Source organism: Balaenoptera musculus, chromosome X (genome assembly GCF_009873245.2).
Source record: "Balaenoptera musculus isolate JJ_BM4_2016_0621 chromosome X, mBalMus1.pri.v3, whole genome shotgun sequence".
NCBI lineage: Eukaryota > Metazoa > Chordata > Mammalia > Artiodactyla > Balaenopteridae > Balaenoptera > Balaenoptera musculus.
Window position 1 is genome coordinate 16,031,410 of NC_045806.1, and position 27,276 is coordinate 16,058,685.

At 45.9% G+C, this 27,276-nt stretch overlaps 1 protein-coding gene across 4 annotated transcripts in view; it reads right to left on the reverse strand.

Moving 5' to 3' along the window:
* The window catches only part of SH3KBP1 (SH3 domain containing kinase binding protein 1), a 340,352-nt gene that overhangs the window by 19,824 nt on the left and 293,252 nt on the right, over positions 1-27,276 (reverse strand). For all 4 annotated transcript variants that reach the window (XM_036840453.1, XM_036840455.1, XM_036840454.1 and 1 more), the window contains one exon: positions 16,205-16,290. In XM_036840453.1, the coding sequence (XP_036696348.1) occupies positions 16,205-16,290 (86 nt within the window). The remainder of the gene's footprint in view (positions 1-16,204; positions 16,291-27,276) is intronic.

A 27,276-nucleotide genomic window follows, 5' to 3' on the forward strand; every position in this document is an offset into this window, starting at 1 on the left:
GCCTAGCATCATACCTGGCTTGCAGTGAGTGTTCAATAAATGATTATTGAATAAATGAACAAACAACCTTTCTGGGCTTCAGTTTTCCCACCAGAAAAAAAGGAGAGAGTTATCTGAGCTATCAGCTTTGCAGGGTTATTCTTTTGTAAATGAGAGATTATGTGAAAACCCTTTCAAATCACGCAGGTAGAATTTTGTTTTCAGACACCATTGATGGAGTTGTGGGATTTGGGAGCAGAGATTTAAGAGCAAGGCTAACTGTTAAAAAAAAAACAAACCCGTGAACAAAATTTTTTTTTTAAGATTTAAGATGACAAAACCCTAAACCCACAGGGCCGCAGGTACCTTCTCTACAATGAAGAAGCATCTCAAGGTAGTCTGGACAGGAGGAAATCTCACCCTGCATGTAAATCCTTTGACTAGCGTGGAAAACCTGTGCAGACTACAAAGATGGGCCCATTATTAGGGGTCAGTGAACACCTGTGTTAGCTGAGTCACCAACTGAAAAATTCTCATTTGAGCAATGATTAGATTCTGCAGGAAAATAAGCCCTCCAAAATGTGTATGGATATAGCAGATTTGCTGCTGCGTTTTCATTTATCAATCAGGCGTGAAGTTTTCAAGACACAAGCTGCTGGGAGTAAACAAGTTTGGGCTACCGGTCGGCCACGCGACCGCTCCACCCTTCGCACGTGCGTGCTCATTCAATCCTCACAAAAACCCATGCCGCGCAGGCTACTCTATTCCACAGAGGGAGAGATGGAAGGTCAGAGGTTAGACAACTTGAACAAGGTCACAATCAGAAAATGGCAGGGCCCACACTCAGATTCATGCTGGTGGAATTCTTTCCACTACAGAGCACTGGACAGACAGCAGGAACATCTGATCTTCCTTCTTATGCAACTGATAGTGAATTCTGAGAATTGTTTCTACATCAATAACAAGAAAAGATGCCAGGAAACGTAGTGTGTGTGTGTGTGTGTGTGTGTGTGTGTGTGTGTGCGCGCGCGCGTGTGTGAAGAAATCACTCTATGTTCTGATAACAAGCTGCCTTTGTTCTATTTTATTACAATGTGTTTTTAAAAGGACCCAAAAGGGGGCTGGCTTCTTTAAAGAAATCTCTGGCAAGAAATGTAAGGTGTTAGGCAAGTAAAGGAGGAATGTTTGGCGATTCAGTACAAAGCAACTTTTACATGGAAACTTGTCGCTCAAGAATAAGAGAGGGAGATAGAGTTTATTTACTCATTCACTTAGTCAAACATTTATTAAATATCTACTGTGTGCCAGGCATAGTGAAAGTTCTGAGAATAAAAGTACAATCGCTTTACATCAGCACTATCCATTAAAACTTGCTGTGAAAGATCCTTTTTGACCCACTTCCTAGAGAAATGGAAATTAAAAAAAATAAACAAATGGGACCTAATGAAACTTAAAAGCTTTTGCATAGCAAAGGAAGCCACAAACAAGATGAAAAGACAGCCTACAGAATGGGAGAAAATATTTGCAAACGAAGCAACTGACAAAGGATTAATCTCCAAAATTTACAAGCAGCTCATGCAGCTCAATATCAAAAAAAACAAACAACCCAATCCAAAAATTGGCAGAAGACCTAAATAGACATTTCTCCAAAGAAGATATACAGATTGCCAACAAACACATGAAAGGGTGCTCAACACCACTAATCATTAGAGAAATGCAAATCAAAACTACAATGAGGTATCACCTCACACCAGTCAGAATGGCCATCATCAAAAAATCTACAAACAATAAATGCTGGAGAGGGTGTGGAGAAAAGGGAACCCTCTTGCACTGTTGGTGGGAATGTAAATTGATACAGCCACTATGGAGAACAGTAGGGAGGTTCCTCAAAAAGCTAAAAATACAACTACCATATGACCCAGCAATCTCACTACTGGGCATATACCCTGAGAAAACCATAATTCAAAAAGAGTCAAGTACCACAATGTTCATTGCAGCACTATTTACAATAGCCAGGACATGGAAGCAACCTAAGTGTCCACTGACAGATGAATGGATAAAGAAGATGTGGCACATATATACAATGGGATATTACTTAGCCATAAAAAGAGACGGAATTGAGTTATTTGTAGTGAGGTGGATGGACCTAGAGTCTGTCATACAGAGTGAAGTAAGTCAGAAAGAGAAAAACAAATACAGTATGCTAACACATATATATGGAATCTAAAAAAAAAAAAAGGTTCTGAAGAACCTAGGGGCAGGACAGGAATAAAGACGCAGACATAGAGAATGGACTTGAGGACACGGGGAGGGGGAAGGGTAAGCTGGGACAAAGTAACAGAGTGGCATGGACATATATACACTACTAAATGTAAAATAGATAGCTAGTGGGAAGCAGCCACATAGCACAGGGAGATCAGCTCGGTGCTTTGTGACCACCTAGAGGGGTGGGATAGGGAGGGTGGGAGGGAGACACAAGAGGGAGGAGATATGGGGATATATGTGTATGTATAGCTGATTCACTTTGTTATACAGCAAAAACTAACACAACACTGTAAAGCAATTATACTCCATAAAGATGTTAAAAAAAAAACTTGCTGTGATGACGGAACCAGCTATATCCGTACTATCCAATATGGTACCACTGGCCCCATGTGGCTACTGAGCACACGGAATACAGCTAAGTGTGATGATTTAAATTAAATTAAATTTAAATAGCCACATGGGGCTAGTGGCAATGAAGATCTCTAACGTGATCCTACATCACACTGTTTCTTCTCATATATGCTCCGTTGCTTCATTCAGCCCATATTTCCTAAGTGAGTCCTATGAGCCAGGCTCTGGGCTAGGCAAGGGAGGGGATGCAGGGATGAACAAAACAGCCATGGTCCCTGCCCCACGGAGCTCAGAGCCCCCTGAGAGGGACAGAATTTTACAGACATAATTACAAATTCTGCTAGCTACTACGAGAGACAGGTAAAAGATGAAATTAGCAATGATAGCATGGTGACCTAATTTAGATCAGCAGAAGGGTTCTGGGAAGGGGGTGGGGCACATCCTACTGAAGTCTAGTGCTGAGAAGTGAAGAGCTTCACGTGCATCCATAGCAAGCAGTATTAAGGGGGGAAAAGTAACATTTCACTTTTGCATTCATTTTTTTTCTGATATTGGCTACTCATTTTTTTATAACATCTTTTTTATAGTAATTTTTTTAATAGTAATCTTTTATTTATTTATTTATTTTTATATTTATTTTTGGCTGTGTTGGGTCTTCGTTTCTGTGCGTGGGCTTTCTCCAGTTGCAGCAAGCGGGGGGCCACTCTTCATCGCGGTGCGCGGGCCTCTTCACTATCGCGGCCTCTCCTGTTGTGGAGCACAGGCTCCAGACGCACAGGCTCAGCAGTTGTGGCTCACGGGCCTAGTTGCTCCGCGGCATGTGGGATCCTCCCAGACCAAGGCTCGAACCCATGTCCCCCGCATTAGCAGGCAGATTCTCAACCACCGCGCCACCAGGGAAGCCCCTATAACATCTTTATTGGAGTATAATTGCTTTACAATGGTATGTTAATTTCTGCTGCATAACAAAGTGAATCAGCTATACATACACATATATCCCCATATCTCCTCCCTCTTGCGTCTCCCTCCCACACTCCCTATCCCACCCCTCTAGGTGGTCACAAAGCACCGAGCTCATCTCCCTGTGCTATGCGGCTGCTTCCCACTAGCTATTTTACATTTGGTAGTGTATATATGTCCATGCCACTCTCTCACTTCGCCCCAGCTTACCCTTCCCCCTCCCCGTGTCCTCAAGTCCATTCTCTACATCTGCGTCCTTATTCCTGTCCTGCCCCTAGGTTCTTCAGAACCTTTTTTTTTTTTAGATTCCATATATATGTGTTAGCGTACTGTATTTGTTTTTCTCTTTCTGACTTACTTCACTCTGTATGACAGACTCTAGGTCCATCCACCTCACTACAATTAACTCAATTTTGTTTCTTTTTATGGCTGAGTAATATTCCATTGTATATATGTGCCACATCTTCTTTATCCATTCATCTGTCAGTGGACACTTAGGTTGCTTCCATGTCCTGGCTACTGTAAATAGCGCTGCAATGAACATTGTGGTCCATGACTTTTTGAATTATGGTTTTCTCAGGGTATATGCCCAGTAGTGGGATTGCTGGGTCATATGGTAGTTGTATTTTTAGTTTTTTGAGGAACCTCCATACTGTTCTCCATAGTGGCTGTATCAATTTACATTCCCACCAACAGTGCAAGAGGGTTCCCTTTTCTCCACACCCTCTCCAGCATTTATTGTTTGTAGATTTTTTGATGATGGCCATTCTGACTGGTGTGAGGTGATACCTCATTGTAGTTTTGATTTGCATTTCTCTACTGATTAGTGATGCTGAGCATCCTTTCATAAACATTGCTCACTACAGGCCCAAATTTGCTGTTGAAAATGATTTAGTAAATAAATAATGTATTTATTAGAAATCAGACTTACGCTATCATTCACAGGAATGTAAATAGGCACAGCCTTTTTGTAATGCCATTTGGCAATATCTATCACAAAATGTAAATGTGTACACCTTCAGATATTCCGCTTCTAGAAGTTAACCCACAGCAATGTTTGTGTACGTACAGAATGACATATTTATGAGGCCAGTGGTGTTCGAACTGTTTACCAGTGTACCTCCTAAAATAAATTTAAAAAACTATGTACTCCCCCCCACAGGTTAAGTTGACATCTAAAATTTTACACAAGTTTTAGTCACAAAGGATATAATTTCTGCTATATTCTAAATATTGATATTTTAAAATATAACTATTGCTGTCTTGAATATATTCAATATAAATTTGAATACCACAGCAATTTAATGACCGCCACCATGCACTTTTAAAAAATCATTAATAAGCTTTTCTCTAACGGTTGGAAATTCTGAGTCATTCCTTTCCCTCTTTGAATTCATATTTCCATCATACTTCCACCACTGAATTTTATTCTAACGTAATGTTTTATGCTTTTGTTAATTTTGTCCGTTGTTAATTTTTTCATCTTTTTCTGCTATAAGAACATGTATATAAATTGAAAATTATAACTTTTCCATTTCCTGAAATCATAAGGCTCTAGGTGTAAAAATTACTTTTTTCTGGATTGAGTTATCCTTACAATTATTATTACTACGCAAATGATCAAAACATATGTATACACACACTACTCATTTTGATAAGGAATTTAATAGCATAACAAAGTAGAATTTTATTGGGCTTCTCCCACAATCACTTTATTTGTATTTGTATGACTCATCACCAGAACGACACGGTTTGGTATCGATTCTATTCCTATTTTTCATTTTATAGATGTAAGTGCCAAGAAACTTTGTTAACACAAAAATAAGTAGATAGGAATGGAAAGAATTTTGTTATCACAATGTCACTTAATTCTGTGAAGTCCTTCCAAGTTACATACCAAAAATCAGACAGTGGTCTAGCATCATCAAGAACTATTTTTAACTATCTATCAATGAACAACTCAGTGGATGCCTCCTTCAATTTTGATAGAAGCAAAGAATTAGAAGCCAACCGACTTGTAAAAGGAGTTTTTGTCCAGTCAATTGAGTCTTTCAGTTTCTCAAGTCTAACACCAATCTCAGAATTGTCTCTGAGTTTGCACCAGGGGTTTTTATACCCCTGGAGTGGGCAAGAGATTGGCTGTGCCGTGTGAGGTGGGAGAGGGTGAATGGGAAAGGGGAGTGAGAAAGGAAAAGCAGCATGGCACCAGGGCTCTCAGGAGATGAGTCTGAAGAAAGAGCACATAAGAAGATGAGGCACTGTCCGTGGCCTGGGAAGTCTCCATGGTACCCCAAGGTTCATGTCGTCCTATTTGCAGATCACTGTCCTAGGGTGATCTTTGCAGCATTGCTCCTAGTGAATTGGTTACAGTAGAGTCATGCAATGGAATATCATGTAGCCTTTAAAAGTATAAGGTTGACCTACGTGACTTATGTGGAAAGATGTCAAACATACATTATTTAGTACAAAAGAACAAGTGTGGACTAGAACTGTATTGTATTAACATGATCACATTTTTAAAACATCCAACCATCCATCCATCCATCCATCCATCCATCCAACCATCCATCCAACCATCCATCCAACCATCCATCCATCCAACCATCCATCCATCCATCCATCCATCCATCCATCCATCCATCCATCCAACCATCCATCCATCCATCCATCCATCCAACCATCCATCCATCCATCCAACCATCCATCCATCCATCCATCCATCCAACCATCCATCCATCCATCCATCCATCCATCCATCCATCCAACCATCCATCCATCCATCCATCCATCCAACCATCCATCCATCCATCCATCCATCCATCCAACCATCCATCCATCCATCCAGTCACAGAAAGACTTCTAAAGGTGTGTACAACAAATTAACAGTGATTACCTCAGGGAGAGGCTGAGATACCAGGGGACTTTCACTTTCTAACTTCCTGAGTTCTTTCATTTTTTGAAAGTGAGCACCTTTTCCCTTTGTAATTGGGGGGTGGGGAGCAGCTCTTTAATATAAAAAGCCAACTGAGCAAATCATATGAAACTATATCCGATACAGCTGTCAAAATCTCAGCTGATTTATGTTACATGTTCAAGAACTTTCCTATTTTCCAAGAACAGTAGTCACGGTAAGAATGTAGGTTGATACTTGGTTCTTCTCTCTATCCGAACTGCAGCTGTACCAACTACAACTCAGAAAGCACCTGTTTTGTCTCAGCCACGCCACACCACGTCTATATTTTACAACAATCCTCTGAGGTAGGTGGGCATTAGTAACTAACCCTGTCATAAAGAAGAGGAAAATGGAGCTCAGAGTCACTCAACCTGGACTGCAGAGCTAGGAATTCAAATCCGAAGCCACCCCAAGAACTGGTATGCATTCATGACAAAGTTATCCCCAATGCATACATAAAGTGCCAAGAAAAAGAAGGTCAACATTGCTAGTCTCCCAGTAAGCCAAATGTGTTCAATTTTTAAATTGGAGATTATATCCTTTCTAGCAGGCAATGGCATTTGTTTTTTAAAATGTGCTTCATTAGTAAAATAAAAACCAGCAGTCCCTCAAATGAAAAGGCTTTTTTGGGGGGGGATTGGGGGTAAGTGAGTCTGTGAAATTCCAAAGATCATGAACCACCTCAGGAGAAAGGACTCACGCCTGGGGAGGTGGAGAGTGCCACTACAGGTCATCGGGAAGCTAAATAAAGATTCTCTGGCTTGAAATCAGGCCTCCCTGTTCACTGACACCTCATCTTTAGCTTGTCACCACCAGATCCAGCTTCCTTCTAATGGGGCCCCCAACCTCACTCCACAAGTGCTCATCACTTTCCTCATTTAATGAACCAAAGGCAGTGGGAAGCAGAGTGGGCTGAGGTTCCCAGACCACGCCCTAGCAAGAGTCCATGGCTAGAAGGAGTCTGAGAACTCAACTTTCCTCCTTAAGAAAGGGCAGTTTGTCTACAATGCTGTTAGTATGACAAAGGGGTACTTGAGCATGGTTTCCTGGCAGGTTGTGTATCCCTCTGGATATTTACAAGTCAAAGAGAAGCCATAACAGGGCTCTGCCAATCCCTGAATCCACAGCCAGTGGGTGGAGGGGGCATCAAAGGCCAAGTAAATGCCACGTGCAACCTGAGAGCTGACTGTCACCTGTTCCTTTCTTGCTTCCACATTCATTCGCAGCTCAGAGGCCTCAGTGGGGCACACTGCGGATGTAACACAGGTTACTACATACGTCTCTTTGCTGTGTATAGACTACTTTGAACCCACTAGGTGTCCCTCTGCATTTGTATTCTTAAAGCTGAAAATGGTCTCAGAGTGTAGCAAAAGCAGAAGTGTTTAAGCAGCTGGGCTGAACGAAGAATGCCACGGCCCTGACCACAGAGAGGGAGGCGACCAAGATACCAGGGGAGGGCACACCACCCCTGCACACAGGTGAGCTTCTGGGGCTGGCAACAAGTCCACACAGCTAGCGGGCACTGTGACCCTCTCCAAGCCAAGACCCATCTGAAGGATGCTTGCTGCACACCCAAATGCCCCCCACCCAATCTCACCAGTCACTCACTCTTGCTCAGGGCAGGCTGATGGCTGTGGGTGGCTTGGGCAGGATGGCACTGTTCGCTCTCTGTGTTTTAGAATAATTCACACCCCCAGATACATCACTCCCAGGAGGTTATGCAACACTTATGATCGTCAGCCCCACTTGGATCTGTTTAACCTCCACCTGTGTTTCTACAGTTGTCATGAAACTTTTCTTACTGGCACTTTGAATGTTTACTGCTTTTGTGCTTATGGGATGTGATGGGGTAGAAGTAGTTTGTGGAACCCATCAAAACTAAGCACGAACCTAATCAATGCGACAGACTGCCAAAGGCCAGGATTGCCCTGCTGGGGGCCAAGCAGGCAGAGGTGAGCACCTCAGTTTTGGTCTGGACCGATGTTTCTAACTGTGAAGATGTGCCAGTGGAACCCTGACAGATCAGACTCTTGGAAGTGCTGAGAAGGACAAGGGCTTGCCATCAACCCATCTTCTCTAAGACTGTGAGGTGATTTGGAGACCAATGCTGCCGGCCAGATTGACCTCATTTACCTAGCACAAACCTAGGCTGTGAGGTGATTTGGAGACCAATGCTGCTGGCCAGATTGACCTCATTTACCTAGCACAAACCTAGGCTGTGAGCCCTAAGAATCTTAAGTGAGAGGTCGGGAACCAGGGGAAGGGGCACTGGATGGGGAGGCCCAGGCAGAGAACCTCTTCTGAGCCAAGGCTAAGTCCTGAAGGGCGGGGAGGAAACCAAAACCGGTCAGAGGGACTGACTAGGTTCAAGACCCAGCAATCACAAGCTCAACCTGTTTCACTTCCTTGGTATAAAGCATTTGACCCTAAGCACAATCTCTTTTGCTATCACCACACTTGAGAAATGCATAGTGCTTCTCAAATCATCCTGATACAAACTGAAGTTTGGTCATGACTGGTGTCCCTGGATAGGAGCCAGAGCTCCACACATGCACACCCCACAGCCTCATGTGCAGATTCGATGGTGACATAGCAGGGACCACATCTTCATCTCCTCTGCACGGGTAACGCCAGCCACCTTCCTGATCCCAAAGACCATGTCTGAAGGTCACTGGCAAAGGGACACTGTCTGTAAGAGTGAGCTGTGGCTCTCAAATGAAAGCTCTCACGTCAGAGCAACTAACCCCAAGAGAGCCGAGAGGTGCGGCTTGTTCACACACACGCTCAGCCAGCAGTCCTTCTGGAACACTCCAAATGTCACCCATGGTGTTCTTTAAGATAGGCAGGACACAGTATATGTTGTCCTATTAAACCCGAGAAATTGCTCAATGACCTGAAATGTTACAAGGCCCAGTAACTGGCTGTCTAATTCCAAAAGGGGAAATTTGAAACATAAAAACGGGGACAGAAAAACCAACAGCCCAAAGCCTAGGATCTAACTCTTCCCCTGAAATCTGTCCAAGAAATCCCAAGAAATGGTTTCTTATGGTAAAAGGCAGAAATTTCAAATAAGTTAAAAATTTAATCACTTGTTTATAGAGGTTTGGTGTCATATTGACAAAAATTTTGTGTTACTGGTCACTATTAAATTGCTTTATACTATATACAGTCTTAAGCTTTACCACACAGATTTCTAATTTAGCATTGATTAAATTTCATGTTTGTTATTGTCCTTTCATTTAATATCCATTTAAACACTGGGTATTAAATCTTGGCAGAGTATCTAATCCCAGACATAACACCCTTTCTGTATGAAAATCAGATGCAAATGATATCATTTTTTTCTAGGGCAAGGAGAAAGAGGATGAGCGTTCTCTCAAAGGTCGTGGCAACTCCCTTGGTCCGTGCTTAGGTGAATAACTTAAATATATTTACTTTTTTGTATATAAACTCACCAGTTTCCAAAAGCTCTGAAACCATTTTCACACTACGTTTTATAGAGATTCTCAGGAAATTAGATGGGCCATCCCAGGACCACAAGGCTGCACTCAATTGAGGGGACGCTGTCCCTAGCCCAGCTGTTCCTAACTCACCACTGGATTCTTGGCACTGACTGGGCTTCCTCAACTTCGGTGCTACTGACAGTGGCACCGGATCAGTCTTTGCTGCAGGGGCTGCCCTGTGTATTGTAAAATGTTTAACAGCATTTCTGGTCTCCACCCACTAGACGCCAGCAGCATCCCCACTCCCACCTCCACCCCCAATTTGGGACAATCAAAAATGTCTCCAGACATTGTCAAATGTCCCCTGGGGAGAATGGTTGAGAACCACTGATATAGACCAACCTCATATACTGGAAAATTTGGGCTCCATGGGTCAGGGGGAACTAGACTAGTTCAAATCCAACTCTGTGATTTACCAGTTGGTTAACCTTGCCCAAATTACCTGACTTTCTTCATCCCCTGTCCAGTCCCTGTAAAACGAGAGACATGACACCTCCCTCACAGGGCTGGTGATGATGAGAAATATATAAAATATACCAAACGTCTAGTAGGCACCCAGTGACTATTAGTTCCTTCTTTCCTTTTGCTTGCTCGCTCCCATTGCTATGATTTCACCACTATAACCTCAGGACAACAGTAGAGGGAGATGAAGAGAGGGAGCGTATGCTCTTCATTGCACTGGAGGAATGATTCTAACACTAGGACATTATACCCCCAGTTATGTTACTCAGAAGGAACTATCACAAATTGTACCTCAAAGAGGAATCAAAGATTATAAAGGCCTGTTATACCCCCAAATATTCCTAGAAAGCACTCCTAAGTCTTCCAAACGCTTTGTGATTATTCTATCACCATAGCTGTGACGATACGTATCAATGCCCAGGTGGGCCCCAATTTAAGAAAACTGTGTAAAACAATACACTTGTTTAACACCTTGAAGGAACTTACTTGTATTACAAAAGGATTCCACTACAAGCTTTTAGAGAGCTTCCTTAACACATCTAAAACATAATCCTATTTATAAAAGATTGGTTTATAGACAACTCAGAAATACCAACATAGTGGCTATTAAATAAATATACAAAGCTGTTTTATAAAGTGAGGCAAAGGTGTGTATACCTTTTTTTGACATTGAGACCTCAAAGTGAATGCTCAGAAAATTTCAATTAGCTCTCTTTTCTTTTCAATAGCTTTACTGAAGTATAATTTAGATACCATAAAGTTCATCCATTTCAAGAGAACAACTTAATTAATTTTTAGTATTTACAGAGTCGTGCAACCATCAGCACAATCCAGCTTTAGAAACTTTCCAGCACCCCACCCAAAATCAATTAGCTCTTAATAGCATTCCCAGGGCATAGGTACGGAAGTGCTTTTACATTTCCTGGTCTGAATGAACCACAGGCCCAGAGGCATCGGTGAGAGATCCGAGGACAAGTTGAAGTTTGCCTTCAAAGCTTCCAAACCAGTACCACATCCTAAGACCATAGACTGTAAAGCTGGTAATACTTGGCCCCAAACTGACTGGCATGTGAAGTGTGGGTCTGTGGGGTCAGTTGAAAAGATAGAGGGGAAATCAGCTTCCTCAAGTGAACAGGGGTGGTGTCCATGTAAAGAGATGGAAGTGGGAAAGGTATGATGAGATTTGAATAGAATGGAAAACAAGAGTCAAAACAAAGAAGGCAAGCAACTGAGGAGGAATGAGAAGGGCTTTTTTTTTGAAGTCAATTAGTTGAAACTAGACAGCTCAGTTCCCAGGCTGCTTCGCACCTGGAGGCCTGTTGCTATATGCTTTAGTGTGAATGGAACAGAAAATCTCCGTAGCATTGAAATGTAACAATAAATCCCACCATGCCGTGGGAACTACAATATACTACATAATAAAAGTAAATGTTATGGCACTTGACTTCGCGGCCTCTAATCTCCCATTCAATCGGAACAGAGATTCTTCCGTCAGCAAGAGAAAACCAGACACTTTAATTTTCATTTCTATTCATGTGCAGGCCTGTGTTGGAGCTCATCCATGTTTCCTATTATGTTACTTGAAATATGGCCGCATAGTTTGATACAAACAGTATCTCAAACTGACATCAACAAGTTAGCTTTGGACCAACTGATTTCATTCTAAATTATCTCGGGCTGACAGATGCTGGTAGTTGCCCACACGAGATTTGAAAAAGCCATGTTCTCTAATTTAATATGATAATAATTTAAAATTATAGCTTTATTAAGAGGAAACACAGATTTATTTATAGCTAACAACGATGATTTCCAATGTCTTTCAAGGCTGTATTCTGTTATTCGCGGTGGCCCGCATTTGGACAGCTTCAATTGTCTGAATCACTAACAAAACATTCTGGTACAAATAATTTCCTTCTTGATTCAAAACAATGAACAAATGCTACAAAAGCAGATATACAAAAGCAGCCCTGAAGAGAGCCAGCCCCTTGGCAATGTCCTAATCTTGACCCACCCATCTGCAAAGAACATTTCTGCATCTGGACCTAAGACACTTTGCTTAAAATCCTCTCCTCCGTTGGCCCCTGTGATGTTGCAAGAGCCCACTTTTCCCTTAGATGAGGGCTTTGCACAAGGTTTAGTCTTGAGTTCTAGGTCCTTCTTTCTCTTTTCTCATGGTAAGGATTTTATTTATCTTCTTGACTTTATCACTTTTAAGCAAACAACGACATTAATAATAAGCATCTCATCAACTGATTTTACATAATTCTGGAAGACAAGGTGAGGAAGCTTAGAGAGACGTTAGAACTCTTTATAGAGAAAGAAGCTGAAGCTCAGAGAGTTGGTGTAAGTTACAGAAGGCCACCCAGCCAGGAAGCAGCAGAATCAACAGCACTCAAACCCAGGTCTGCAGACGCCAAGCTCTGCCCGCCTCTCCGGCCTCAGCCTCCACCTTCAAGTCCTCATCCAGCACTGACGTGGGATGTCCAACCAAATCTCAATGTCAACATGCTTAAATTCATCACGTTTCCCCCCAAACCAGTTCCTCCTCCGGATATGCTTATTTCTACCCAAGTCATTTCCCCTCCACCAATCAGTCACCCAACCCTAAAACCTCAGAGCTAACAAATCATTCTCTCCTCCTCCCCACTCCCAAATCCCATCTGTTCCCGAGGACCAGCGATCATTCCCTCGCATTGCTGCTTGCGCAGCTACCCCTTGTTTCACCATCCTCTTCTGAGCAGCTCCACTCTGGCTCCCTCTCACTACCTCTCAGGCGAACTATCAAATAACCTGACTCCCTGACACCCACCTTCCCTTCATCTGATTGGTCCTACAAAGCTCCATCACTTATTATCTGAATTTTCAGACCCGATCATGTCACTTCAGTGTCAACCATCAACAGCTCCCGCTGCCTGCAGAAAAAATTACAGGGCTTCCCTGGTGGCGCAGTGGTTGAGAATCTGCCTGCCAATGCAGGGGACACGGGTTCGAGCCCTGGTCTGGGAGGATCCCACATGCCATGGAGCGGCTAGGCCCGTGAGCCACAATTGCTGAGCCTGCGCGTCTGGAGCTTGTGCTCCGTAACAAGAGAGGCCGCGATGGTGAGAGGCCCGCGCACCGCGATGAGGAGTGGCCCCCACTTGCCGCAACTGGAGAAAGTCCTCGCACAGAAACGAAGACCCAACACAGTCATAAATAAATAAATAAATAAATAATTAAAAAAAAAAATTACAAATCCATCCCTCTCAAACTCAATCCAGCCCCGACTTACATTTCCGGGTCAGCACCACCCCTCCACGTCAGCGCAAGCTCTCTGCCGCAGCCAGGCCGACCTATGCTCAGCTATCAGCCCTCCCCCTGTGATTTCCCTGCCTGCTTCAGCCTCTGCCTCTGCCTCTACCGAAGCGAATCCAACTTCCAGATCCAGGTAAGTCTGTCCCCCTTCACGGAGCCTGCCCTGACATCCTGGGCACCAAGGAGCAGCCCCAACTCTGATCAGTCTTACTTTCTACCACTCCGTCAGCATTTAGACAGACCGTCAGTGTTACACGTTCCATTTGCCGTCTTAGGGGCCGCAACAGACCCAAAGCCCCTGGAAAGCAGGGCCTGTGTATGAGTAGTATAACCTTGCACTTGAGCAGTAGGTACTCAAGGACTTAGTGGTTGCTTACAAGGCTGCCAGTCATCATTTCTGGCAATGCAAATAATATATACATTAAATTATTAGCTTCAGGAATTATAGTCTTCTGGGATTAATGTCTTCTTGGCAAAATGAGAGTGAGCCAAACCTCAGCATCTCTTTCTGGGCGCCCAGACACATACACAGTATGAACAGCTTCCATAGGCTAACCCTCCCCCATCAATGTCCCCAACGTGTCCAAACTAGCTTGTCAGACCGCAAAACCTTGGATTAGTGTTTTGGTGACAGCCACCTCAGCCATCTCCAGACCCAAAGAAAACAAGGCTCAGAGGCCAACGCTCTTCACAAGCAAGGCACAGCCCTGTGCATCCTGGAGGTGGGTGACACCTCCCTTCCTGTGCGGGGCCCCGTGTGACCCTCACTGTCACTTCACCAACGGTCCAGCCTGCCTTAAAATGGGGCCCAAATGTTGAACCACAGCAGTAAAACCAGAACTTAATCAGGCTCATTCTGATGATTCCTTCCCATTCACAGCCAATCGCTGCTCTGCTCTTCTCTGCCCTTTAACCAAGTCCAAAGCTACAGCAGGCTAGTGTTTCTATTATTATTGCATCAGTCCAAGCTGTCAGAAGCTCCTGGTCATGCTTCTTGACTGGGCTTCTCAAAGGCTAAGTGAGGATGTAAAACAGTTTCTGGAACCAGGGCAAATACTTTTGGTATTTACGGTCACGACATATCCTACTCCCAAGCTGTCATAAGATCAGACCAGAGACTGCAGGTCAGCAGTTGCAAAGATGCAACTCTATTAGCAGGTTCAGAAGAAAACTGCACCCAGAAAAAAGTAACCCCAGGTGATAAGAACGCTCATGTTGGGCGCCCTAGTGAGCGTTCTCTTATAAGGCCTGCCAACTGTCGGACATTTGTTTCTAAACTGAGCGGCCGATTCAAATCATGCTGGAACCTTCCATGTCAAATCAATCCTTGATAGTGGCTGCCAGAGATTAGGGAAGAGGAGGGGGGAGGGACGTGTGGTTAGTGGTTATAAAAAGGCAACATGATGGATCCTAGCAGTGAGGGAAATATTCTGTATCTTGACTGTGGTGGCGGATACACAAACCTACACATGTGACCAAACTGCAGAGAACTAAAGACACGTAAGTACCACTACAACTGAGGAGTCTGGTGGGGTGTATCAACGTCAATATCCTGCTTGTGACCTTGCACTACAGTTCATAAGATGCTACTGCTGGAAGAAACTGGGCAAAGGGTATGTGGTTCTCTCTGCACTGTTTCTTACAACTGCATGTGAATCTCTAATTATTTCAAAATAAAAAAATTTAACTTATGAAAGGCAAAGTCCAAAATGTATCCCTCTCTGTCATGTAGAATATGAGAGAGTGCTAACTTCTGACCATGACAGGTACAAACAAAAGATGTAAAGCTGAAAGAAATGGGGTCCCTGAATCTGGATTTCTTAAAAGGGCTGCCACCCCGTCAGACCAACAGAGGCCTCAACCAGCACGCACTTGACCGCACTCCACCCACGCACATCCCCCCAAAGCCCTCTGCCTTGTTTACCCACGGACTCGAGGTACCCTCCCATCTGTCACATGGTGGTATCTTGACCTCGGGAAAACTCACGTTCGGAACTAAGTGGCAATTACCGCACCAAAGCTCATTTTTAACTCAAAGTCAAAACACTCAGTGCTGTGTCTACAGTGAATTCTGCTATGCTGTATGTCCACCCATTCACCTTTTTAGACTAAATACATAAATTGCTGGAAAATATGAATATAAGTGCTAATGCCCACTTCTCCGAAAGGTCTGTTCAGCATTTCTTTTCGTTAGACCTTGCAAGGAATTTTTCCTAAGGCCGGGGAGAGTAAAAATCCCAGGCGTTCTGTTTTAACGTGGAAATCACCATCACTTCCCATCTTTACAAGACTGCGACATCTAAAACCAACTGAGGGTTGTTAGCCTTGCATTTAAATGGCTGTGTTAGTTCTCATCAGGCTGGTGGAAGGGGCAAACCAAGCTCTGTGGTTCTTTTAAAGTTTTGCAAAGAGAAGCGAGAATGCTCTCCTTACTCACCGATGTCATTGCTGCGGTCCGAGAGGTCCTTGTCCAGGATGCCAGATATCGAACTGCCCGCCAAGTCGATCTTTGGACCGTCACCCCTACATTAAAGACACAAGTCCGGGCATTTAATAATTGGCGTGTGTCCTTGCCATTTTGTCAGCTTTCTCGCTGCACACAAGTTAAGGAGTGTGCTGCATGGGGGATGGGTCACACTGTCGCCTCTGGGGTTGACCAGCGGGAGCTGACAAGCTGTCCAGCCACATGGGCCTTGGTGCAAACCGGCCGACAGACTGGAGGCCTCCTCTCCCACACACATTTTCAGAGATGGCTATTTTAATAACGACTGTTCAGCAATGCACCTTCAGCCACAAACCCTCCTGTTGGTCCACAGGGCACGACGTAGGGCCCGCTCCTGCCCCATGGCCAAATAAGCACCAGCAAACGATAACCAGGAGCTTCCCTTTTAAGGAGCCAGGAATTTAGCCAATGTTGCTTGTCAAAGGTCGGCTACTTTCAACCTTGAGAAAAAGGGTTTCTGGCCTGGAGCGGAGGCATCAGCCAGGCTGTTGACAGGCACAAGGTGTCAAGCTGAGATCTGGCAGCCTGAAAGCTGGCGCTGGGGCATGGGCCTGTAAAATTAGACAGCTGTTGGGTGGGTGGCCCTGTGCCCATCAGGACACGAGAGACTTCCCTCTCTATCTGGGCTAGGAGCAGCCCTTTGGGTGATGGGGACAGGCCCCCAAGACGATGAGAGAAGCAGCCCACTCATGCGTGGGCAGAAGGTTCCTCCAAATCCCTCCGAACGGGCAGCTCTGTGGACCCTTTCAGGCGGATGAGCCCTGAACAAGATTATCCAAGGTCTGTGATGGCAAGTGAAATAGGAAAAGATCCTTGCCCTTAAAATGAGAGATTCTTGTCCATAAAATGAGAGGGAGAAGCCAAGTGGTTGTTCCCGGGAAAGCAACAGAAATAGTCCATCTCATAGCCCCCCTGTGCTCACCAGGCAGCCAAACCACACAACGAGTAACAGATTTATTCCAGGAGCACTTGTCAAATACCCACCACGCTGGGGGTGATGAGTGGGCCAAGCCAGGTCGTACCTACTCTGCAGGGTCTCGTGGTCTAAATGGGAGAAAGAGACAGACAGACAAGCTGGAGCCCACACGGCATAGGCTGGGTAAGATACAGGCACATCCAGGTCTTAAGGGAATCAAGAACTGGGTCAAGACACAGATCTGCGGGGCGGGCTGGGAGCACACAGAGGAGGCGGCATTACAGTTGGGCCTTGGAGGAAAAGGGACAGAGGACATATCAGTAAGAGGCATGACGGAGCAAGGACCCAAGGGTAGGTGGGAGTGCCCAGTGTGGCCGGGCTAAAGTCTGAGATCCTCACAGAGCAGTGAGAGGAGAAAGGTTGGCAAAGGTCAGACGGTGCTGGGCTGAGTCCCTCGGGGTTCAGTTTGTCCTGGAGGCAATGGGGACAGAGGAAAGCTGAAGCTGGTGACCTATAAACCTGGAGGTAAGGAGCAGACTTCTGGGTTCCCCACCCAAGAAGGCGTGATGGGGGTGGCATTCAGCAAGACATGTGTATCCTTGTGACAGTGGAGAAGGCCCAGTAGACAGAGGTTGGCTTCCCTCAGCTCCCAAGTGAATAAGACTGACTCTTAACCTCAAGCATCCTCGGCCAGAAGACAAGCAGAGGTGAGAACTCCAGGGAACCAGGGCTGGGCCGAATGGCTTAGTCTCCACCAAGAGAAAGTACAGCTCTAAGACTGTGTATGTGCCTTAGGAGACTGCCTCACCTCAACCTCCCAAGGCTGTGGGACCCCCGGGCCAAGTTTCCGTAGCAGACCCCCTCTCCACCACCCGCCCCCGCCGGCTACCAAAGCTCAGGCCCCACGGGGCACACTCCCTTGGACAGACACCGAGCCAACAGGAGTGGCAGGATTAAGGATGTTTATTTCAAAACACTTTATTGGCAGGGCCCAAGCATCTGCTAATTTGAATGTAAACTTCTGAATCAAATGTTTTAGAAATGTGGTATTATTAGTAAGAAAGCATTTTCTTTTTTTTTTTTTTATTCTTTAAATTTTTGGCTGCACTGGGTCTTCGTTGCTGCACGTGGGCTTTCTCTAGTTGCGGCGAGTGGGGACTACTCTTCGTTGCAGTGCGAGGGCTTCTCATTGCGATTGCTTCTCTTGTTGTGGAGCACGGGCTCTAGGCGCGTGGGCTTCAGTAGTTGTGGCACGCGGGCTCAGTAGTTGCGGCTCGCAGGCTCCAGAGCGCAGGCTCAGTAGTTGTGGTGCACAGGCTCTAGAGCGCAGGTTCAGTAGTTGTGGCACACGGGCTTAGTTGCTCCGCGGCATGTGGGATCTTCCCGGACCGGGGCTCGAACCTGTGTCCCCTGCACTGACAGGCAGATTCTTAACCACTGTGCCACCAGGGAAGCCCAGCATTTTCATTTTTAAAAGTTCTTGAGGGCTCTTAATCATATTACTTGGTATCTACAGAGCCTGAAAGATTTGGTGCTGTCATCTTCCTGACTCAGAGACTGAACTCAAGTTATACTCACAGCCAGACAGCTCTGTCCTTTTGGGAACACACCAAGGATTAAAATTTACGAAAACACATGTTCTGTCCAGGGAGAGAGGTCACTCAGGCAAAGAAAGTCCAGTTAATTCCACTGACCTTTTTTTTTTGGCCAAAGGTGAGGATGGTTGGAGGTGACACCCTGGTGGGCAGCTGGGGAGAACGTCATTTGGGGGGGGGGGGTTGGAGGTGCGGATGGGGGAAGGAGCTTTGCACGTCAGTGAACCATGTGTATCTCAGAACAACTCGGCTGCTTCTGAACATGTGGCTTATTCGTGCATTTTGGTAACTGTGGATCTTGGAGCTACCAGTTCCCTCTTTGGTTTGATACCTGGAAGCTTCTAGTCCAATGTGAGCCTCTCTCTCTCGATGGGGGCCGTAGAGAACTCTATGCCCATTGCGGTGCTCATCCGATCTTGGGCTGTATTACTTTTCTGCCCTTATTTCCCCTTTATTGTCACTCTTAACTATTTTATTCTTTTATATGCATTTTTGAAAGTTACCTCCAAGCCTTTGGGGAACAGGGCAGGGTAAAAAGAAGTAATTTTTAAGAACAGGGTGTATATCAATAGTATTTAAAACGTTCATCTGGGGGTCTATGCTAAAGAGATAGTCTGAAATACCCAAATGGGTTTTGCGGACCAAGATGTTTATCATAGCATTATTTGTAATAAAAAAAATTGAAAAGAACTGGAGTCTTTCATAAATAGGGGAACAGTTGAATAACCTATGATATTTGATGGACTTTTATACAGCCATTAAAATGATACATATAAACAGTTCATGACAACAGGGACAGATGCTTATGTTACAATGTCAAGGCGACAAATACAAGTTAAAAATGACATACACCTCACTGCACATGCACCCACATGCCCTTCTGATATATTAGGAAGAGGGATTTTTTTTTTAAGGCTAGAAGAACATGTATTTATAGTGGTTATTCCTGGGGAGTCTGATGGGTGATTTCTAGCACCAGCCCAGCACCTGGTACATGTCAGGAGCTCAAAAATACTTGTAGAATTAATGAATATTTGCCTTTTTTTCTGAAATGGGAATGCATTATGTATTTATAATAACTGCATTATTCTCTAAAGACATAAAGTTGTATGACATTCAGTATGATCGCACCTATGTAAAACCGATGAAAAACAAACCAAAATATACACAGGAAAAAGATGGGCAAGAAACAGTCCAAAATGTTAATAGCAGTTGTCTCTGGGATAAGCCTATAGGTAAATTTTTCATTCCTTTTAAAGTTCACTCTTTTTTTTTAAAACTTCACTTTTAATAACAGAGATTTGTACAATTCAGGCAGCTTACGTTCGCTCTCCTTTCTCCCCAACAGTATCATCCAGGTAAAAGATGAGATTGCCTGGCCCCTACCTACAAACTCTCCTTTAAGGATCTCCCCGACCACAGGTGCCTCTGTGATCCCCTGTGACCACACCTGGAACTCACCTGGGAACCATTTGGGGGGGATGGAGTTACAAATCCTACACTGAGAGGTCCAGGTCATGAGGGATCCCCCCACCCGAAGAAATAGGAAATAGCAGCTGTGAGTGACCCCTCCCCAGATTCTAAAGCGCCAGCCATATTCTGAAAGGAAGGAGACTGGGGTCCCCCCATCTCTCTAAATAAGTCCTGATCCCTCATGCCAAGAGCAGACACAGGCTTTCGGCTGAAATTATCTTCTACACAGGGCCAGAAGCAAGCCTATTTTGAAAACACAGTAGGTGTAGTTTAAAAAAGGTTCTGATCCTTCCAAGTAGGGAAGCTGCAGCTGGTGTTTTGACAGTGTTCAGACTGTGGGTGTGGAAGCATTTTACAATGTCTATTTGTAAATGCCTTTCACTGTATTTATAGACGTTTACAACAAAGCTAATGAATTTCAGTTCCGAAAAACAGCAGAATTTCTGAAATTCTTCAAAGCACACGTTTGGAGCAGGTGACACCCAATGAGGCTGCAGCTCTCGATGGTCCCTGTTCTCCTCCAGTCTGCCCAACACATGGGTACCATTTTGGCAAAAAAGATGTTACTAAATTCAACAAAAGAGGAAAAAGCTCATACTTTTGTAGTTTACTAGCTCCTGCAAGGGTTTGGTTTTTTTTATGGTGAGTTTCTATGCCCACAGCTGTTAAATAAAGGGAGAAAATAGAAGAAAGCAGGCACATCCCCATATAGCCAAAGATATCGGAACACAGCTGCCCTTACTCATCTCTGATTGTTAAATCAAAATAATGTTATTTTCTTGTATTTCTTCAGCAGGTTTGGTTATGGATATTTAAAACACGTGACTTGGATAGGCAACTAGCAACCAAGAGTCTCCTTGCTTCGCTGGCCAGGTACCCTAAATCGCAGGGAACAGGTTGACCAGCCCAAGGACACCCAGCAGGAATAAGTGGAACCGACAATCCCACAGAAGTAACAGCAGCACCTACGCTTTACTGACTGCCTGCCACAAGCCAGGCACTAGGATAAGCTCCTTCCATGTATGATTCAATCGCCCCAACTGCCCCTTGAAGTATCTACTCTGCATGGCAGACACGGAGCTGCACCACCCAGAGCCCCCTTCTGTGAAGGGCTGGTCGACCCCGCCGGTGGAAATGCTGTTGGCCCCTCCAGGGACCACCTCAGCTGCAGAGAGCCTCCTTGGCCTTTCCAGGGCAGCCCACACTTCACGGTATAAAAGTCTCAGCCATCTCAGCCCAACAGAAGACAACTCGGAGGGGCCATTTTAGCCCCAAAGCCCCCATGGACTTGGCCGAGGCTTTGGGGAGCCAGCGTCACAACTTTTCTCCCTCTGCCCAAAGCGGCTTCCTTCTCCCTCCCCACAGGCACTGAACCCTACACAGATCTTGCATACTAAAATTTGCTTCCTGGAGAAGCCCACCTGTGAGGCCCTGCTTTTCATTATATAGATCAGGAAACTCAGGCTCAGTGAGATGAAGTCACTTGCTGCCAAAAGGTCATAAAACTAGTTGAATGGTGGGGTCTGGATTTGAACCTACTAACTCTGCCTCTGGAGCCCAAGCTCTTGACCGCTTCTCAAAGCTGCTTCACTCAGCCTCCTGGTCCTGGAGACGGTGAGTCACCAAGGATGCCAGGCAGCCTGTGTCACCACAGCTCACTGCCAGCTGGGTGAATTGCCTTTGCTCCCCGAGTTAAAAAGTACTATTAATAAACAAAAATCCCATACCCGACCCACCCAGAGGGGCCTACTCTTTCCACTCAGACCTGAGACGTGAGATGGGGCACGTGAACAGTTGGAAATGTGGAAGATGCGCCATGTGCATCCCTTGAGAACATGAGCTCAGCAAGTGGCATGCCCCAATTTAGCCCAAGTTGGGAGAGTTAAGTCAAGACATGTGGCCTGGAAAAGATGCTGAAGTGCACAGGAAGCCGAGGCAAGCAAACAAGTAAATAAATAAATGAACAGCAGCATTAACAGCAGCAACTAAAAACCACCAAAAAGACCCCACACGCTTCTGGAGGTGAATGGGGGGTGAAGGGGAAAAAGAGTCGACTGATTCCTAGCAAGCAAAAGATCCCAAGTCCAGATGATGAATCTTTTCGGCAGTCTCCGCTCCCTGCCCTCAGAAGGATCTATTACCATAATGTAAATGTCTGGGTTTTAAGTGTCTAAAAATTGTTATGGGGGAAAAAAAAAAAAAAGGCTAGAAAAGGAAAAAGAAATAGAAAAGCCCCATCCCCTGTACTCAGAAAACCACTGAGGTGCACCCTTTGAATCCTCCATTTTTCCCCAGCTTTCACCACACCTGGGAGTTATCTACTCATAGGGACGATGACAGATGGCAGATGTGAAGTTTCTGGAGAAACGACTAGAGATCCCCTCTCTTCTCTCTTGCTCCAACCCCGCAACCTTGTTTTATCAGCCCCTTCTAATGTAAAACCACCCTGTCCTATTGCTCACCGCACTCATCCTGGTCCAATCATGCACTGAGGATGTGAGGTCAATGGAGATGAACGCTCCCTCCCTGCTTTCCTGGCTGCCCGCTCACAATGTCTCAGACTTAGGCTCTATTAAAACTGGGTATTTGTTTTTCTCTTTCTGACTTACCTCACTCTGTATGACAGACTCTAGGTCCACCCACCTCACTACAAATAACTCAATTTCGTTTCTTTTTATGGCTGAGTAATATTCCATTGTATATATGTGCCACATCTTCTTTATCCATTCATCTGTCGATGGATACCATATGCTAACACATATATATGGAATCTAAAAAAAAAAGGCTCTGAAGAACCTAGGGGCAGGACAGGAATAAAGACTCAGACGTAGAGAATGGACTTGAGGACACGGGGAGGGGGAAGGGTAAGCTGGGACAAAGTGAGAGAGTGGCATGGACATATATACACTACCAAATGTAAAATAGATAGCTAGTGGGAAGCAGCCGCATAGCACAGGGAGATCAGCTCGGTGCTTTGTGACCACCTAGAGGGGTGGGATAGGGAGGGTGGGAGGGAGGCACAAGAGGGAGGAGATATGGGGATATATGTATATGTATAGCTGATTCACTTTGTTATACAGCAGAAACTAACACACCATTTTAAAGCAATTATACTCCAATAAAGATGTTAAAAAAAAAACTGGGTAAAGATTACCCAGCTCAGGCCCCCATTTTATTACGGACGAGGGTCCTGGGCTCTAAGGCTGGGAGTTATGAGCCCAAGGCCACACAGCTAATTGGTAGCAAAGCTAAAACTGGATGGAAGCTTCTTGACGCCCAGCCCCATCTTTGCCCACCACACTTGGGGCGGTAATAATCAAAATGCACATGTTTGATGCTTCTAGAGATTTTTCTCTTGCAAATAAGCAACGATAAGAGGGCTCCGCCCATCTCTGGAGGGAGCAGAGATGAAGCCAGTCCTTCAGAAGCGTTCTGTGAGGGGCCATTACTGCCCGGGGAGGTTGAATCCTTCCTTCAGGAAAGGACAAAATTGCACCAGCAGTGAGCCCAGTTTCCTTTGCTCATCAGCGGGAGGGCAGGAGGAGCCTCGCTCCCCTTTCCCAGAAATGTGGATCCAAAGGCTCTGCCGATCCTGTGGAGCCCCTCCACACCCACCTCACGGCCTAAAATGTCCCAGGAATCACAGGCATTTTTTGACTACGAACTTCCCGTCTAAATGTGGGGCAGCCTGAGCGAGGCCAGGGGCGCAGGAAGCGGGAACCAGAGTGGTTTTCCTGGCAGCTCTCCCCTTGCTCTGTGTCCTTGTTTGGATGAGCACAAACAGGCTTGGCTATTTATAGTTGGTGAAGACACGTTGGAAGGTGATGGGACACTGCCCACTCAGTTCCCCTCCAAATTTCTGTTCTCTGTGCAGACTCTGCAAGTGTGGGTGGAAACAGGCCTCCGTCTAGAGCCCATCCAGGGCACAAGCCCCAAGCGCCTAAGGCCAAAGGACGATGACACCCGCAGCTCCCATCTGCAAACCCACAGCTGGGCCTCTCAGAGGGGCAAGGGTCTTTTGATGCCTGGAGGAGGGGATGCCATCAGTGCACAACTCTGAGAAAAGTTTGTGGGGTGTCACTTGGAGGAAGAGTGTTCAAAAAAATAGCCCGTGGGAAAAGCATTATACGAACCGATTAGTACCTGTGCCCGTGCGGGGCGTTAATATCCCCTACCGATTCCTTGCCTGCTTCTGGCCATCCCTGGCAGGAAAATCAATGTGGCTCAGTCTGAGCTGAGGCTAAACCCATCACTACTGTTGTTGGATCTTGCTGCAGGGAATGAAATTTATTCTAGGTGAGGATGGAAAGACGTATGGAGAGAAAGTTATACATACAAATGAAATGAGGCCAGCCAATAAGGTAGACATTTCTACAGTGTGACAAGGTATTTCCCCCTGTGGGATTCCTATGCTCCATAAACCACCCACCGTCCCTCAGTCCCTAGCCTTCCCTGAGTGCTGGCTACCCTGACGCTCTCGCGGCTCTGCTTCCACTCCCTAGAGACCTCTCGATGTGCGGTCTGCACATCGTGTTTCCTCGCTCCCTTGGGGCTGCTGAGCATGACCTGTTTGTCACCACGTGGCAACTCCTCTCCCAACAAGGTCACCCACTGAGCTCTCTCAAGGGAAGAAAAAAGATTGGTTGAGGGCCTCACAAGTGCCAGGAGAGGAGCTAGGTGCCCTAGGGGTGGCGACGGAAACTGAGACAGAGAGAGGTGTGCACCTTGCCTGAAGCTACAGGGTAAGGAAGCAGAGGGGTGGGCTTTCCACACTGGTGGGCCTGGCTCCAAAGCCCAGTAAGCAGTGGGTGGGCAGGAGGCATGTCTGGCCTGGTTACCGTAGCTAACTACCACCCAGGAGAGGGCCTAGCCAAATGGAGGCACTTGATGAATTTCTGAAATAATGAATGACACCACACACAGCACACACACAAACACGCACGCACACACACAGAGCACACACATACACAGTCCTCTCTTATCACTGGATCCATATCTAGCACCCAATTTCCACCTTTCCCCCACAGCCGAGTTTCTCACAAGACAAGTCTACACGTGCTTGGTTGCCCGCCTGTTCTTTCTTCACCTCAACCCTGAGTCTGTCTCTTGCCCCCAACTATCGTAGAGGAACCACTTGACTGGGATCACCAAGGGCCAGCTAGTGACCAAAGCCCCTTCAGTCTTCCCGGCTCTCACTTTGGTGGAGGTTCTCATAGTGGGCTTGGCTAACCAGCGGCGGCAGCAGCCCCGGGAGCTTGCTAGAAACGCAAATTCTCAGGCCGGAACCCAGACCTCCTGAATCAGAAACTTGGAGAGAAGTGATCTGTGTTTTAACAAGACCGCAGGTGATGCCAACGTACACTCAAGTGTGAGAGCCACCGGCCGGTAGCTGCTCCACCCTCCCTCCTCCTAGCTCCCACGGCCTTGCAGTCCACTCACCCTTCTCCACAGCTCCTCGTCCTTCCTCCACCCTGTAAGTAATGGTTTTCCCCACTGTTGCCTGTACTCTCTCCTCTTCTTCTCTGTAATCTCCTGGAGTGATTATAGCCATTCCATGCCTGTAACTACCATCTGTGAGCCAATGACACCCACCTCTGGAAGTTCTAGCCGAGATCTCTCTCCTGAACTCTCCAAAGACATGTCTTGGTCCTGACTTGTAGAAAAGAAGGGAAACACTCAAACACCACGTGCCACATCCCTAGGAATCTTTGAAAAGACATTTAGAATACTTGAGCAATCCACACTCAAAATGATGGCTCACCACCCAGGTACACATTCTATCTGCCTGCTTAGGGAACATTTGTGTGCACTCTAGCTATCTTTCTTTCCCTGTTTTTTTTTTTAATTAAATGATTGATTAGCTTAGAGCTAATAAGAGCAAAGGTCTTTTTCAGTGCGTTCTTTTGGTGGGCATGGGGACCACACACCTCACAGAACCACCAGCACCTAGAAGTTTACTTTCTGCTAATTTGCATCCTGAGGGGCTTGAAGCAGCTGGGATGCCTTCTAAATCTAAAGAAAAATTAACTTCCGTGTGGGTAAGTTGGTCTCCAGAGAGACATCTGCCCTTCCCTAAGCACTTAGTTGATGTTTAGCATACAAATGTTTACTTAATCTTTGCCTCAAGCTAAAATGTCTCAGGGCTCAACAGTCACTAATCTCCCAGTGTTTCTCTGGTATCCAGGGCTCCCTCTTCATTACAAGGAAAAAATGTGCAATTCCACTGTCCCTCTCCCTGGATCCGTGTTCCAGTTCTCTCCGTATAGCCTTCAGCCTTTCATGCGAAAGGTACCTGGTGTGTTTAAGATTTAAAGCAATAGGCCATCTGCAAGTGGCACAGGTCTGGGAAGCCACTAGGCCTCCTGCCCACAGTCTGGTGTCCAAGACCCAACTGCCCACCTTCTCACTGAGATTCCTCATCTGACACAGGCTTCCACATCTGAAGTCAGTGGACAGTGCCCTCTGCGATGCTTGAGCCACAGTAAGCAACTCCATCCATCTGGAACCTCTTGACTTAATGACCTGCTACCACCCTGACTATTGAAACTTTCTTATCACTGACTGTCATCAACTCGCAGAACACCCCGACATCCACCTGGGAGGACACTGGCTTCGAGAACATCAGCCTCACCTCATTTCAGCTCTTGCCATCTTCCTGAGCCTATGACAGCCAAGTGGGCAATCCATCCCCTCCCTCCCCTGGTCCCTTCAGCCCTTATGACCTTCATTCATCCTCAGTCATCTACATTCAGGGCCCCTCCCTCTGTGGATATGTCCATCTTCAGACCCACTCCGCCTCTGAAGTTGTGGGCACCAACCTCCCCTCCCTGACCAGCATCTCCTGTACTTCCGGCCATCGACTTTTCCCACTTCCGGCTTCCACTCCATCCCTGCTCAGCTCACCTCCTCTTACTTCTTTTAGCTTCACTTCCTTCCTCTCAGTCCCAGAGCCCCTGTCTATCACTCAAGCCCCGCCTCCACCAGCCCCACCCGTCCCCGCCCTGCCAGTGGCCTGCCCCTCC